We start from the raw sequence: 14,750 nt of genomic DNA on the forward strand, positions 1-14,750 counted from the left end.
CTTTGGTCCCCGGAGGCGATACCGTATTTAGGGATTCAGATTGCCCCTACGTTGCCAGCCATGGTCTAAGCCAACTACTTGGCCTTGGGTGCCAAGATCAAGGCAGAGCTAGGCCGCTGGAATCGCGGCATCCTTTCCTGGTTGGGTAGGATTGCTGCCGTCAAGATGACGATCTTGCCACAAGTGCTCTACTTATTCAGGGCCCTGCCGCTGCTGCCGCTGAAGGGGTGGATACAGCAACTGCAGTCTGACGTAGCCCGTTTCATTTGGTAGGGGAAAAAGCCTAGGCTACGCAGGACCCTTTCTCTTTTGTCTCCTGACGCTGGAGGCCTGGGCATTCCCGACTTCCGGAAATACTTTCAGGCGACGCAATTGAGGTACTTGGTCGAATGGTGCAGGTGGGAGTCGGATAAGCATTGGCTTTTCCAAGACCAAGCGGTGGCGGGGCGGCCTCTGCAGGAGATACCGTTCCTGCACCGGACTCATCGGCCTAAGATTCTTTACGCATCCTTCATTACTAGAGTACCTTTGCGGGTTTGGGATGCAACCTACCTTAGGTATGACCTCACCACGTTTCCCTCGCCCCTTTCGCCGCTAGTGGATAATCCTGCCTTCACCCCCGGGATGGAGAAAGGAGCTTTCACACATTGGCGGCAGGCAGGATGCAGAGCTTTGTGTCATCTGTATGGCCCTGAGGGTATCATCCCGTTCACACAATTTCGGCAGGAATTCTCACTCCCTGAAACGGAAAGACATCGTTACATGCAGGTTCGGCATTGGGCCCTTCAGCCACAGGTGCGGGAGGTGGCGGATAGGATGCTCTCACCGTGTGAGAGATGGCTGTTGTTTTCCGTACATCGGACTCAAAACTAATCTCGGACCTGTATAAGTTTTTGCAACTACCCTCTGTGAGAAGTTGGCCCGATATGCAGCGTTCGCTATTCTAGCGACCACTATGTATCGTTCCAAACAACCCTTATGGTGATTGGTTGTAAGTCAACCTTAGACCAGCTATCCTAGTAGCGTGGATACGAGCAGTCTTCGGGCTAAACTCTAGAGGGCGTGTTAAGCCAGCTGTAATACCATCACATACCCCTTGACCACCAAGTGAAAAGGACACCACACAAGTGTTATGAAAATAAACAGTATATTTATTAGAATCACAACAGCCCTGTACTCTTTATGAGGACAGGGTACTAAGCACAGAACCAAAAGCTCTTAGAAAATACTTCAAGTGCACAATTTAAAACAAGTGCCCGAGGGCACGGAAAGTTTAGTGGTCTCGGGCGGACCCGATAAGGCAAGTCGGAAGCGAGGGACTCGGGACCCTAGAGTAAGGAGGCTATGCAGGCACCGAAATGCCAAAGTTACCTAGCCACGAAGGCTGCGGCTGCACAAGTCTTACAGGCATCGGGGGTCTTCGCTGACGAGCCAGGAGCCGGAAGAAAAGGAGTTGCTGGCCGGCGACCAGTGATGAATAGTTCGTAGAGATCTAAGCCTGGATCGGTGATCGTTGATACCTGAAAGCAGAGGGGACCAAGTTCGTACTACTAGCCAGTAGACCGAGGGTACCAGGAAGGCACCGGATGGCCGTCACCTCGACTAGGTGAGTGGGCGACGCTAGGCTCTGCAGTCTCACGGACCAGGAGGCGTTGTCGGCGACCAGGATGGAGGTGCGAGCTGTCCCACGAAGGTTGATGCTGTCGGCGTCGCTGGGCCCAGGATTGGGGCAACAAGCCTTGGCAGATCTCAGGGCCACGTGGTGGCCTAAGATGGCGTCTTGAGTGGACCAGGAGGGTCCGGGGTCCTCCTCTCGAAAAAGGGAGCAAGGGCCGATCTTGAGCAACCAGACCAGCAGTGTTGGTTGTCGGATGTCGTCAAAGAAGGGCACAAGCCAGCGGCTAGTGACCAGACAACGTGCTGAGCAGCAAGCAGAAGGGCCCCACGCAGATCGTGGAGATGCTGGGAGACTGCACTTCGGTGCTGGAGATACTCAGGGTCGGGGCTTCTCGGACCCCAGAGCACTCACCAGAGAATTGCTTCGATGGTCGTGCTGGTTAAGAAAGCTTGCAGGTTTTGATGATGGCCGGTCCCTCGAGGTCTCGTCGCACCCACAGATCTCAGCTGAGCTGACGACGTGGGTAGAGGTCAGAGGTGCCAGGGAAGCCGGTTCTCGTCGAGCTGGGCCGTCGGATCCTTGAGGAAGGACTTGCAGCAAACCGCAGAGTTCTTAGATGGTGCCTGCGGATGCAGGGTGACTACTCCTTAGCCACAAGGGAGAAATCTTGAGAAGAGTCTCGAAGTCCTTTCGTAGAAAGTATTCTTGATTCAAAGATGATCTGATTTGGAAGGGTCCCCGCTCCGGCCTGTATCCTAAAGAAAGGGGCGGGTACATGACTAGGTCCTGCCCTAAGGGTGGGACCAGGAAGGGGGGTAGTTACACCCCTCTCCCCCTGCTGGACTTCCCCCAGGTCAGGGGCTGCGCGCCCCTGGAACTGGTTCTGGCCGGCAGATGCGTAGTGAGCACCGGGGTGCCACTCCGCAGTCACCTTCTCGCAAAGCCCTACCTACCCAGAATTCACAAACCCTGTCTGGGACGGTGGGAACACCGCCCTTGACAGGAAACCCTTTGTCCAAGCTCTCCTCGCTGGAAGGACTCCCAGCAGCAGGAGGTCAGACTCGTGTCTGTGGTGGCAGCGTCCATTTTGTGGAGCTGAGGCTTCAGTTAACTTTAACCGGGGTTCACAGTTACGTACATGTCGTGTCCCTCTAGAAGGGCGGAATGCTAACCTCGTCGCCAGAATTGGTGAGGGGGCAGCATCCCGATTCGTATGACACCTTACTCGACATGTCTTGATAACGCGATACCGAAGTTACTGATATGATACGCGTTATCATGGAACAGCCATTGGGTCTTGGTTCCGCAAGCTGCAACCGGGCACTCTGCCTTCAGGATTGTCAAGGCCTGCCATAGGAGTGACTGAGAGGAACTCGGGTGTCCATTTTAAGGTTAGGTATAGGGATACTACACCTACAGCAACGGGCGAGTACGCCACGTGGCCCCAGCTGTCGTGCAGCCAGTTGTGTCAGATTTAGATGGCCATCCAGGGGTGGCGTAATACATGCTTCAGCCCCTGGTGGGCCCTGGGTACACCGATGCCCTGAGTTACAGGGTCTGATAAGGTGGCCCAGTCCCAATTGGAAATGTACCTAAGGTACATGGAATCCATTTTAGAGAGAGCAGTAGGCCTGGGGTCCTGATTGGCAGGGTCCCAGGTCAACTAAATCGGAAAACCAGCAAAACACCAGGCAAAAAGTTGGGGGCAACCATAGTCAGGAGGTACCTTCCTACACCCTCTACACACTTCCACAATCCAGGGAGGGTTAGATGGGAACGAGAGCTTGCGAGGACACTTAGCCCCAAGGAATGGGACCACATATCTTATAGGGCGCGCCACTCAGCCTATCATATGGGCCTCACAGATATTTTTACTAAAGTGTCCACTTACTGGTATTATACGCCTGAGCGGATTCATGAGTTCGACCATAGTAAGACGGACACGTGCTGGCGGGGGTGCGGACATCGGGGCACGCTGACGCATATTCTCTGGGACTGTCCTCTCTTAACTGATTACTGGAAGGAAGTGCTGGATGAAATTGACTCTCATTTCGGCATAGAGCTCCCGTTCTTCCCGGCATATACCCTGCTAGGACTCCCAAATGCTTTAATGTATCCTCTCAAGTCCAGAAGAGGCAGACATATCGCCATTGCCCTTGGCTCTGCTGTTCAGAATATCTTGATACATTGGCGTACAGCTACAGTACCCACGATAACGGGCTGGCTCCACAGACTTTGGCATGTCTTGGGGATGGAGAAATTGTCTTTGGTGGTGGCTGGGGATGTAACGCAATTTAATGAACTGTGACAACCATTTCACTCTTTGCTGCTCACGGAATTCAGGGAGCTCACTTGCCCGAGGTACCTCCGCCTCCTACGGCTTACGAGCCCACCAGTGCCAGATCAGTGAGTGGGATGAGATCCTCCTCCCCAATTGCCTATAGCCTCGGGAGATAGGCTGCATGTTAGTAGCGCACTGGACAGTGGGGGAGGGGGGGGGGTGGGGTGTTGGGATTTGGGGGGGGCATTGGGACGTTGGGGTGGTGGGGAATGTTTGGGCTAAAATGTTGTGACATGCCGGACTTTTGTCCTTTTCATTTGCTGATCTTATATTGCTGTATATAAGTTTGGATGTGTCACACTGAATGAATAAAATACTTTAAACATAAAAGGTGTCACTGTTCTTGAATTGAATGAGTCCACATCCAGATGTGGTAGCCAAAATGTTTGGTCCATGAAGGTATTCATGTCTGGATAGCTTTACAGTTTGCCAGAACACAAAGTATCTGACTGATTTCGTACATAAATCCCTGACGTTTCAATATGGGTTGAGGGGTGGTTAGTGTGCAAGTCTTTTGGGAACAAGGGATGGCAAATTGTTGCATCAAAGAGGTAAACTGCTTCCAATTTCACGTTTTTCTGAGGGTCTATTGGCCTCTTCTTTCTGAAATTCTCAGCATTATAGTGGGCATAGGAAAAAACAGTGAAAGTGCGGGAAGATCTAGTGATTAGTGCAGTTAAACCTCTGGGTCTTAAGTTCTGGATCTTTATGTACAACCAGCTAAGGAATGATTGTATGTGGAGGCTGTTTGTCGACTATTAGAGATTATATTGTGGTGCTTTTACAAAAAGTAATGCTTAACAGGAACAATATGAAGAAGCCAACAGGATTCGGTCTGCAAGAATTGCACATTCTGTGTGGGGTGCATCAGTCACTTATTTCTGGGGAGCGGTGCCATCTGCCAGAGTTATACAGATCTCTTGAAGATATTCTTACTGTTCTGTTACTCTTCCCTTTTTTCATTTCTTCAAGACATTTTGCCAGAGTGAGAAAGTGCCCTCTTTCTGCATGGTTGCCTCCACTTTTTGCAGAATTGCTGATGTGCTTTGACTGAGTGTGCCCTGGGTTCCTGCTAACCAGGTACCCAGGGCCTATGTTCCTTCCCTAAAACTGCATTGAAGCCTAAACCCAATTGGCATCTCTGGCCACAGGTCAGAGCAGGGTAACTGGTACCACAGGTACCCAGGGCATTTGTCAGGTCGCGGCTTTTGCCATACGGCGCCTCCTACACACCTACACAGAACTTCGCATCCTCACTTCCGCCTTGAAGTCGAGGAGCGGTCTAGCCATTCATAAGGTCCGCCTCTTCCTATGATGCGCTTCTGGGGTAATCCGCATAACCATCGCGTTTCCGCCCGGATCGGCGCTTCGTATTCTGGCAATTTCCTGTTTGAAGCCTATCTACCACGAGAATCATCGGAACAGGTATCGGAGGAGTTTGGCTGCAAAGCGAACGTCCTCTCCGCATATCTTTGAACATTACAAGTTTGCCTTTGCTGACCGCGCAGGAGCGCTTTTCATTTGCCTTTGTACTTAGTTACGTGACATCGCGCTGGGCGCTAGTTCTCCATTGTTTCCGTAACTGCGCAGGAGCGCTTTGACATTGCCTGGGTGTTTTATTTGTTGAGACCACGCTGGAGCGCTTTTCTTTGGTTTCTTACTCAGCGCTGCAGCGCTTTCTTTGCCTGGGTACAAGGTTTATACTTATCGCGCTGGAGCGCTGTTTCCTTTTGCCTAACACTTTTTTAGTTTGCCAGCTGTCTTGGAGGGGTTACTAATAGCGCAGGAGCACTTGCCTTGCCAGATATACTTTGGCGTTTTCCTAATTGCGCAGGAGCGCTTTATTTTTGTTTACATAACAGTTCTGGAACACAGAGTGACAGGGGGTTACTAAGAATCCTAGACTGTTCCTGGAGCCTGGATGCCTTCACTACCAGGTAGTTGTTTCTCTGTATGTGTGTAGAGGCGTACGCTGGAGTGGGAGGTGTGGGTCTCCTTCTAACTGGGTGTCCCTTTGTCCAATTCCAGTTGGTGTCACCGATTCTACTCTTCCCCTGAAGCGTTCCACATCTGCACCCAAGACAGCAACCCATCATTATCGGCTCCCTTTCCCTGGTTCCATCGCATCCCGGTTGGGCGCTTCATTTCTCCCACGGGGTTAGGTGGGTGCAGGGGAGGTAGCTCTTGTCGTCTCTGCGAGAATACTCCACAAGCAAAGGTAAGCCTTGTGGGGTACCTGACAGCATTGTGACCAGGGAAGGCCTCTAAGGGCTGCATCACTTATTGTGCAACCCTTAGAGGCCCTGTACCTTTACACACACACACACACACACACACACACACACACTGCTTTTGCAGGCTGCGTGTCTTGGTGCAGAACAAAGCGAAGAGTCGAGATTGCACACATCCCTTTGTGCCATGTCTACAACCCACTGCGCTGGAATAGATCAGTCACCCCTCTAGCTGGGTGCACTATACCAGTGGTGAGGGTACAGGTGCATGAGCCCTGTACCCCTAGTGCCCCAGTCCATTCCTGGGCACTGTAAGTGCAGTGCTGCCATTAAGAGTGTATGGTGCGGGGAGTGTGAGATTTAATGAAAAATGCACACAGGGGGCATCTCAGAGATGCCCCTGAAAACTAGCCTACCACTAGTCTCCTGGCGCAGGTGCCACCCCTTCGTGGTGTGCTCCAGGGATAGAGCTGCCCGCAATTCCTCCTTGGACAATATCACGCAACAGGGGGATCAGAGTAACGTAAAGTTAGTGGACCCTACTCAGGGGTGCCAACAGAGGCAGCTCCATCGTTAATATTGCCCGACGCATGCACTGCGAGTGCCAGCCCCCAGCTCTCCACAGAAACTGGTGCCTGAGTCCCGCAGGCACCCCCCGGGCTCCACGTGGGCTGCGGGCCTCCCCAGGGTGCCCACTTCACCTCTCTTGTCACCAGGGCCTGCAGGAGAAGAGGATAGTATGGTGTTCCACTCACCCTAGAGGGAAACACTTCCACCAGTCAGCAGTTGCCCCTGAGTAGCCTTAGGAACTAGGTCTTGCAGCAGGAGTCTCCCGCGCCTCGAGGCCTCAAAATAGTGGGTCTCGCCAACTGCGCCACATGATGTATAGCGGTCCGTGGATCAGCCCCTTAGGACCTCAGGCAGCCTCCTCTCATCCGGGTAGCCTCCCGGGGGTCACATCAAGTGCGCTATATCTCCACGTCGTCGTTGCTGTTGAGGGCCACCGCTCACGGCGGCACACAGCGCCAGGCATGAACCAGCCGCCCAGCTCAGAGCACCTGGGTATCTCGTGATCGACAGCTCCGCAGGCCACAGGCTGTTCCAATAGCCCCTCCGTTCAAGGCAAGAACCTGCAACAAGAAAAGAAAAAGACGGACTGAACAGCCATGCCGGAGCTAACAAGAGGAAGATACCTAATTACTTGGCCCCAGCCCTACCAGCCTGTCTCCACCTCGAACCTGCTCCTGCGAAATCCCAGTGTGTCCTTCAGCCAGCAACCTCGAAAACGCTGGAGGACCTGCATGCCTTCAACCACAAAACTGTGTCTCCTGTGAACACCAGATCTGTTCAGCAACAACCTCTGGCCCCGGCCTGAAACCGCAAATTCGCACCACTCTGCACCCGCCTTCCACGGCTTGAGCTCGAGTGGGCAAACACCACGAGGAGGTCCCCCCCTCGTTATCCCTGACCTGCCTCCAGCTGACGCCTGCAGCCTAAATCCCGAATGTCCCCCCTCAACCGCGACCAGGAGCTGGGAAGAAGATATGACTCTGAAAGGTACGCCTGCACCCGACGCCCCCTGGCCCTGGGTGGCCCAACCAACATTGCCTAGCCAACCCCAAACATCCCAACTTACCTCTCGAAGGGGTGATTGCACCCAGAAGACCTTTGTCCCCGAGCCTGCAGTGCTTTTTGCAAACCGAAAACTCCCCATTGAAAGCTACAGTGCTTCCGATGCCAAAACAGCACTCTGTACCCGGCTGCCCTAGTGCTGCTGGGGGTGCATCTTTTGTGCTGGCCTAAACCCCTATTTGCCCTCAGCTTAAGTCCAGGAGCTTTGCTCCCACAAACAAGTGGCCTGCTCGTCAGCAGCCACCAGTCGGAGGCCCCCTGTTCCCAATTGGATAACATTGGGCCTCAGCACTCTGCATCCGGCCGTCTTGGGCCGCTGAGGGTGTAACGGGCGTTCATCCCTGACCCTGGGGGACCCCAGAGTCTAACCGCCGAACCTCAACTCCCACTACAGAATACTTACCTTAAAACCGATAATGCTATTTTCCTCTATAGGATAACATTGACTGTTTTTCTTGGAAAAGTTTTGAAGTGTGGAGTTTGAAAAGAAATTCTTCAAAATTGTACTATTTAACCAAAACGCTTTTACTTACCTGTTGTCAGGAAATGTCCCAGTGTAGGATCCCGACATACTACACTGTGTAAGAAAAGTAATCTAAAAAGTAACTTAACTGGTATTTTACTGACACGCCCATTCAAGTCTATGTAGGGTATTTACAAAGCATTGCATTTCTCTGAAACAATACTGTAAGTCAAAATAAATCGCATATACAATTACAATCCAAACTGTATTACAACTGTATATTTACTACAAAGTATTTATCAGTTACCTGTGCCAGGCTTGCTTGGTTCTAGGAAATAAAATAACTAAAAGAATATTTTTATACAAAAACAATTGGTCTAAAGTTCAGTCTTTGAGTGTGTGAATTAATTTGCTGAAGGAGTGTGTACAACAAATGCTTACCACTACCCTCTGATAAAGCCTTACTGCTCGACCACACTACAACAAATGGAGAGTGAGGTGCTATCTAACTTTACCTCTGCCTACCATTGGGGATGCACTAGACTCTGTGCACACTATACCTCACTTTGGTATAGTATATACAGACCCAGCTTCCTACAGCCTGGACTAGAGCCATGTTTGGAAAATATCTAGTTAAGTTATCAGGCAAATTGGGTGACTTTTAATTATCTGAAGTTCATCCATATAAATTGGTTAATCTTTTATAGATAAAGACTATGCAGAGAGAAAAGAGCCCATAATGAGCATGTTACCTCCCTTCAATAACATTGTTTCTGATGGGCTCTGTTTTTCACATCCTTTATTACCTGCCCACTTCCTTTCTCAGCTTTTAGGCGTTTAATGTCTAAGAGGCTGAAAAACTTGAGAATGAAAGGGTTTCGGGCATTCCATTATATGCTGTGCATTTAAAACCAATTAGTGTTGCCCAGCACCAGTGCATCACTTGGGACAAGCTTGGAACTGTGACTTCATGTAAAGGTTCCCATGGTCCCCCCTGCCCCTTTGATTTTTTTAAGTTTGGAGAGGGAATGCAATATCCTCCACAATCAATGCTATGGAAAATGTGTGACTTGTTACGTAGTTTTGTGGCTTATAGTCTGATGGTTTGGGTAACCTGCTTTTTTTTGTTTGATTTCTTTAGTACTTGAGTTCCTTAACCCAGCCTACCTGGTTAATGTTTTTCAAACATACACAGTTATCCAGAAACCCACTCTTCCTGGCTCTGCTTCCAAAATATCTACTTGCTACGAGGACGAACCTGATTAAGGTATGTTTTTACAATTGCGATCCTTTTCCTTTATAAAATGAAGCTAATCCAAGGCACGCTATGGCTTCTGTGTGTAAAATTCTTAATTTATTTGTATGAAGGCCAAATCAGTAGAAAATGGCCAATGTTAAAGTTATTGCTACTAAGGGGTAATGCCTATGTATTTTGTACTGGACTGAAAATGAGACATTTAGCAGATTAGAGGTGAAGCTGTGATATATTAGAGGCATTGGTGTGAGCAGATAGACCTAGAGATTTGAGTAGAACCACTCTTGCTGTTACAGCCACAGAGCAGGAGATTTGTGGGCTCAAATGAGGCTGTCACTGATGTAAGATCCGACTTTGGAATTCATTTGAAAGGACAATGAGATTCTGGGATTCTCATGATCACCAAGGGAGAGTAAGGAAAGATAATAAAAATTTGAAGGAGTCTAACAATGGTCCAGGATCACTTGAATAAGGTAGGAAGAGCAGAATGGCTCCCTCAGTTAGCCTTCTGAAGGTTACAGTGAGGCTAGATTAGGGCACAACTGTGAGGGGATTGTAGGTTTGGGCAGAGGAACACATCATATTATTGGCAGTATGCATAGGACTGATGAAGCCAACTGCAGCCTCTTCTGAAATTAGGTTAGGGAGATGGAGTTAGGAAACTTAATCATTGTGTATGTCATTTCTTAGAGGGCCCATTTGCTGAGAGCATATGGGGAACCTCCTATTTAATTACTACTTCACATATTTTCCTCACTTACTGCTCAGCCATTTAATTTCTTTTTATCATTGCTAGTAAAAAAAACAACATGTAACATAAATAGTTGTATTTAACATATTTTTCAATGATAACATCATAGAAGAGCTGGCTACCTTAGGGAGCAGGAAAATATTTGTTGGTTGGGCTCCTTTTGGCTGGTTGTTGAGATGCTGTTAGGACTGTCACTCATAGGTAGCAGGGGATGTTACAGAGTCCATGATAGGTATTGAGATATTAGAAATTTGCTCTAGTGTCTTGATGGCAGATGTTGAAGGTCCGGTTACTGAAATGTGTGCCCAGGTGAGTGACAGCAATGATATAGTTAAAGTAAACAAAGGATATAGTTGACCTCTCTGCCTTGGTTCTATTCTACAGACTTGACTAATCACCCATGTCAGGTAGTGTTGACCCTAGAAGTTCAATATTGTACTCTTTTTATCGCCATGCTTACATGCTTCTCTCCTGCAGAACTGACTATTCACCCTTGCACGCATTAACCTCAACTCACACTCCTTCACTCATCATCCCACATGCCACAAAGCACTAAAAAACTGAGCAGACACCACAATACGCAGCAGACATTACAGAATGATCAATATAAAGACCACACTTGCTCACTCATTACATAGGAATAATAATCTTGGCAAGAGAACATGGAAGAATATCAGAGGATGAAAGAGAGAAACTAAAATTAAATAAACCAAATCAGACAAAACAGACTGCTCCATTTTGGACATTGCCCAGGCAGGCTTTCCACCTTGCCGCAGTACAGAAGTAATGTTATTGTCAATATCTTAGTGATTTTCAAATCCAGTCTCCAACCTCTTCTTGTTCCTCTAAAGGGCTGGGGTGCAAGAATAAGCCCATAACTAGCTCAGCTTCTTTCTAGCTCACTGGGCTCAGGCCTTCCTGCTCCCTTTTTAGGTCGAGCTTCAGCGTGCATAAGCTGAATGCAAGACCTGTTGTAATAAAAATACCCACTCTTTTCCCGCCTGCTACTTGCCATTGGTTCAATCCAGTGTTGCTCTTTTTTGCTGCCTCCTAACTCGTTCACTTTGCCAGTACATCACTTCTGTTCAAGGCTGTGGCGCACCAGTAAAGTACAGTTTCATCATGCTTTCCTTCCTTATCTGTTTTGTGGGAGAACTCGTTTTTAGGTCTTGCGTGGCGTGGCAGCCCATGCGCTGCTCGCCTCGCCAGATTTATTGTTAACAAGGACTTTCAGAAGAGGGCTTTAAGCCCCGCCCCTCATTTCCATTGGCTGGCGTCACCGTTTATGCTAAACGGAGGCCTGCCATTGGAAATAAGAGTTTTCTGTAGACGCCCTTTCACCTCCTAGCCGGACTCGGTGGCCTGCTTTGCGTCTGTCACAAAACACTTTCTTATCTTAATGGGACCATGTGTTTCTAACACATGGCCCCATAAAGATAAGAGATCAATGCTTGTTTTTTTACCCGAGGCTAGGCAAGATGCCCAGGGCGAGCAGGCAAACGTAGGGGATGTTGGGCTAAGGCGTGTCCTCGCGGAAACTATGTCTTTCATCCTTGTGTACACAGTAATCCCGGACGCGTGGGTTTTGAGGTTCAGGGGTATTTATAGGGTTCATGGCTAGGTTTGGTTTTTGGGGTACAGGGTAAATTTATAGGGTTAAGATGGGTTAGTGTTCAAGGGTGTTGGGGTATTTTAAGGATTAAGGGTGGGTTATGATTATGGGGTGCAGGGGTATTTAAAGGGAGCAGGGTGGACAACCGGAGCTGGAATGTACAGAACCTGGAAAGAAAAAAGAATGAAATATTGGGCATAACGCTCGCTTTTTTTTCTGTAATCCCGCGCCCGCACACGCCCACGCCACCAGCACACGCCCACAGCACACAATATGAGACATGCCATGAAGGGCGGAACGTACCACACGCCCCCAGCGTTTGTCACGCCCCCAGCACACGCCCCCAGCCCAACGCAGACATGCCCACAAGGGACTACTTTGCTGGCATGTTTTTTTTTTATTTTTTTTATTTCAGTAAATTTTTATTGAAAATTATATTCACATGGTGCATGTCATATACATGGGAAGCGATAAGCCAAGAGACATACAGGAGAAAGAAATGTATATGGCGGGCGTCTGCATAGCCTATGTCCTTCTGCTGCATTTGCCCTTTCCAACGCTGTATTGGGTGTTGTGATTGGTGCTGTGGTTCCTGAGATTACCCGCCTCAAAGGTTTGGTCTCTCCCTTTATTATATTAGTATCAATATATATATATATATATATATATATATATATATATATATATCCACGGAATCCTCTCAATCAGGAAAAGGATGACAAGCCACACCATCAGGTACTGGGAAAAGTTGTTTATTTGGGCATAAAAAAACGACGCGTTTCGAGCTCACGGGCTCTTGGTCACATATATATACAGACACCCACCATATACATTTAAAAGGTGAAAGAACCGTGCCAGCAAAGCAGTCCCTTGTGGGCGTATCTGCGTGTGCTGTGGGCGTGACAAACGCAGGGGGTGTGTGGTACGTTCCGCCCTTCATGCCATGTCTCATATCGTGTGCTAATCCCACCCTGCTCCCTTTAAATACCCCTACACCCCATAATCATAACCCACCGATACTCCTTAAAATACCCCAACACCCTTAAACACTAACCCATCTTAACCCCATAAATATACCCTGTACCCCAAAACCCAAACCTATCCCTAAACCCTAAAAATACCCCTGTACCCCAAAACCCAAACCTAGCCCTGAACCCTAAAAATACCCCTGTACCCCAAAACCCAAACCTAGTCCTGAGCCCTAAAAATTCCACTGTAACCCCAAACCTACCCCTGAAACCTAAAATACCTCTGTACCCCAAAACCCAAACCTAGCCCTGAACCCTTAAAATACCCCTGTATTCCAACACCCAAACCTACCCCTGAACCCTAAAAATACCCCTGTACCTCAAAACCCAAACCTAGCCCTGAACCCTAAAAATTACCCTGTACCCCAAAACCCAAACCTACCCCTGAACCCTAAAATACCCCTGTACCCTAAAACCCAAACCTAGCCCTGAACCCTAAAAATACCCCTGTACCCCAAAACCCAAAGCTAGCCCCGAACCCTTAAAATACCCCTGTACCCCAAAACCCAAACCTACCCCTGAACCCTAAAAATACCCCTATACCCCAAAACCCAAACCTAGCCCTGAAACCTAAAAATACCCCTGTACACCAAAACCCATACCTATCCCTAAACCCTAAAACTACCCCTGTACCCCATAACCCAAAACTATATCTGAACCCTTAAAATACCCAAACACCCCAAAACATATACCTCAGTACCCCAAAATATATACCCCTATACCCATACTTACCTTATCCAAACATTTAAAAAAGACATGCTTTTACCATTCATGCATTTACAACGAATTTCGTTGTAAATGTACGCGTGGTAAAAGCATATCAAATGTAATGCCATGCGTTATAATGGCATTGCGGAGTCATGGTACTTTCGTAATGAAAGTATGCGGAGTGATGGTATGCAGAAACAAAGTTGCGGAATAATGGGTGTTTACCCTCCCCCGGTAAGTACATTGGTAGCACTGCGGCCCACATCTCCAGCAACATACTCATATTTTTTCACCACCCATTTGAAAAATGCACAGGTCTCTCTCATTGATGGCCAGCACCAACATACACTTTTAGACACACCGCCCGCCACAAGTTCTAGAATTGCGAACTTTAGAGCTGGGGAGCTACGTTCGAATCTCGGCATCAGCTCAACATCCTGTGATTCCAGGCAAATCGCTTTGCCTCCCCGTGCCTACCACAAATGAATGTGTTCTTCTGTAATATAAATTGTGCTCATGCCATGTTGTCGAGTTCGCGCTATATAATATTGCAAGGAAAACTAAAGTAGGGAAACTCGAGTTCACATACTACTGAATGCGCACTCTTAAGTGCATCAGCAGTGCACTGTGAATCGCAGCGTTTCACAGGCCTGTCACAGATAAGAAATGCTATCTAAACGAAATCCTACAAAACAATATACTACCGGCCGGCATCAATTCATACCCGGACAACGTCGGGACGGGATATATATATATATATATCCCAGATGACACACCCAAATGCTTTCGTTTAACATGTAGCACGCTATTCGAAACATTTCGGACCATAAAACGGTGTCTCATAGAGCTCAATAACAAAAAGCCCTGGTCCAAACAAGCGCCTACATTTATTATTATCCTATAGCTGCAGTTCCGCTTTCACACGAGGACCCCCCAACTGGCGATGCCTACAGTGTTTATCATAAAGCTGCAGTTCTGCTTTCACTCGAACATGACGTAAATCGTTCTTTTAAAAATCATGCAATAGACGATGCAGCAAACAATACTGCATCCAAGTAATGGAGCAGCTTCAGGCAATGCAATAAATGTTTCTGCGAATGCTATTGAATTG

The 14,750-nt window shown here is 48.3% G+C and overlaps 1 protein-coding gene across 2 annotated transcripts in view; it reads left to right on the forward strand.

Moving 5' to 3' along the window:
* The window catches only part of LOC147706850 (exportin-5-like), a 2,308,032-nt gene that overhangs the window by 397,611 nt on the left and 1,895,671 nt on the right, over positions 1-14,750 (forward strand). For both annotated transcript variants that reach the window (XM_086926017.1, XM_086926018.1), the window contains exon 11: positions 9,427-9,552. In XM_086926017.1, the coding sequence (XP_086782143.1) occupies positions 9,427-9,552 (126 nt within the window). The remainder of the gene's footprint in view (positions 1-9,426; positions 9,553-14,750) is intronic.

Source organism: Lissotriton vulgaris, chromosome 6 (genome assembly GCF_964263255.1).
Source record: "Lissotriton vulgaris chromosome 6, aLisVul1.2, whole genome shotgun sequence".
In the NCBI taxonomy this organism is placed as follows: domain Eukaryota; kingdom Metazoa; phylum Chordata; class Amphibia; order Caudata; family Salamandridae; genus Lissotriton; species Lissotriton vulgaris.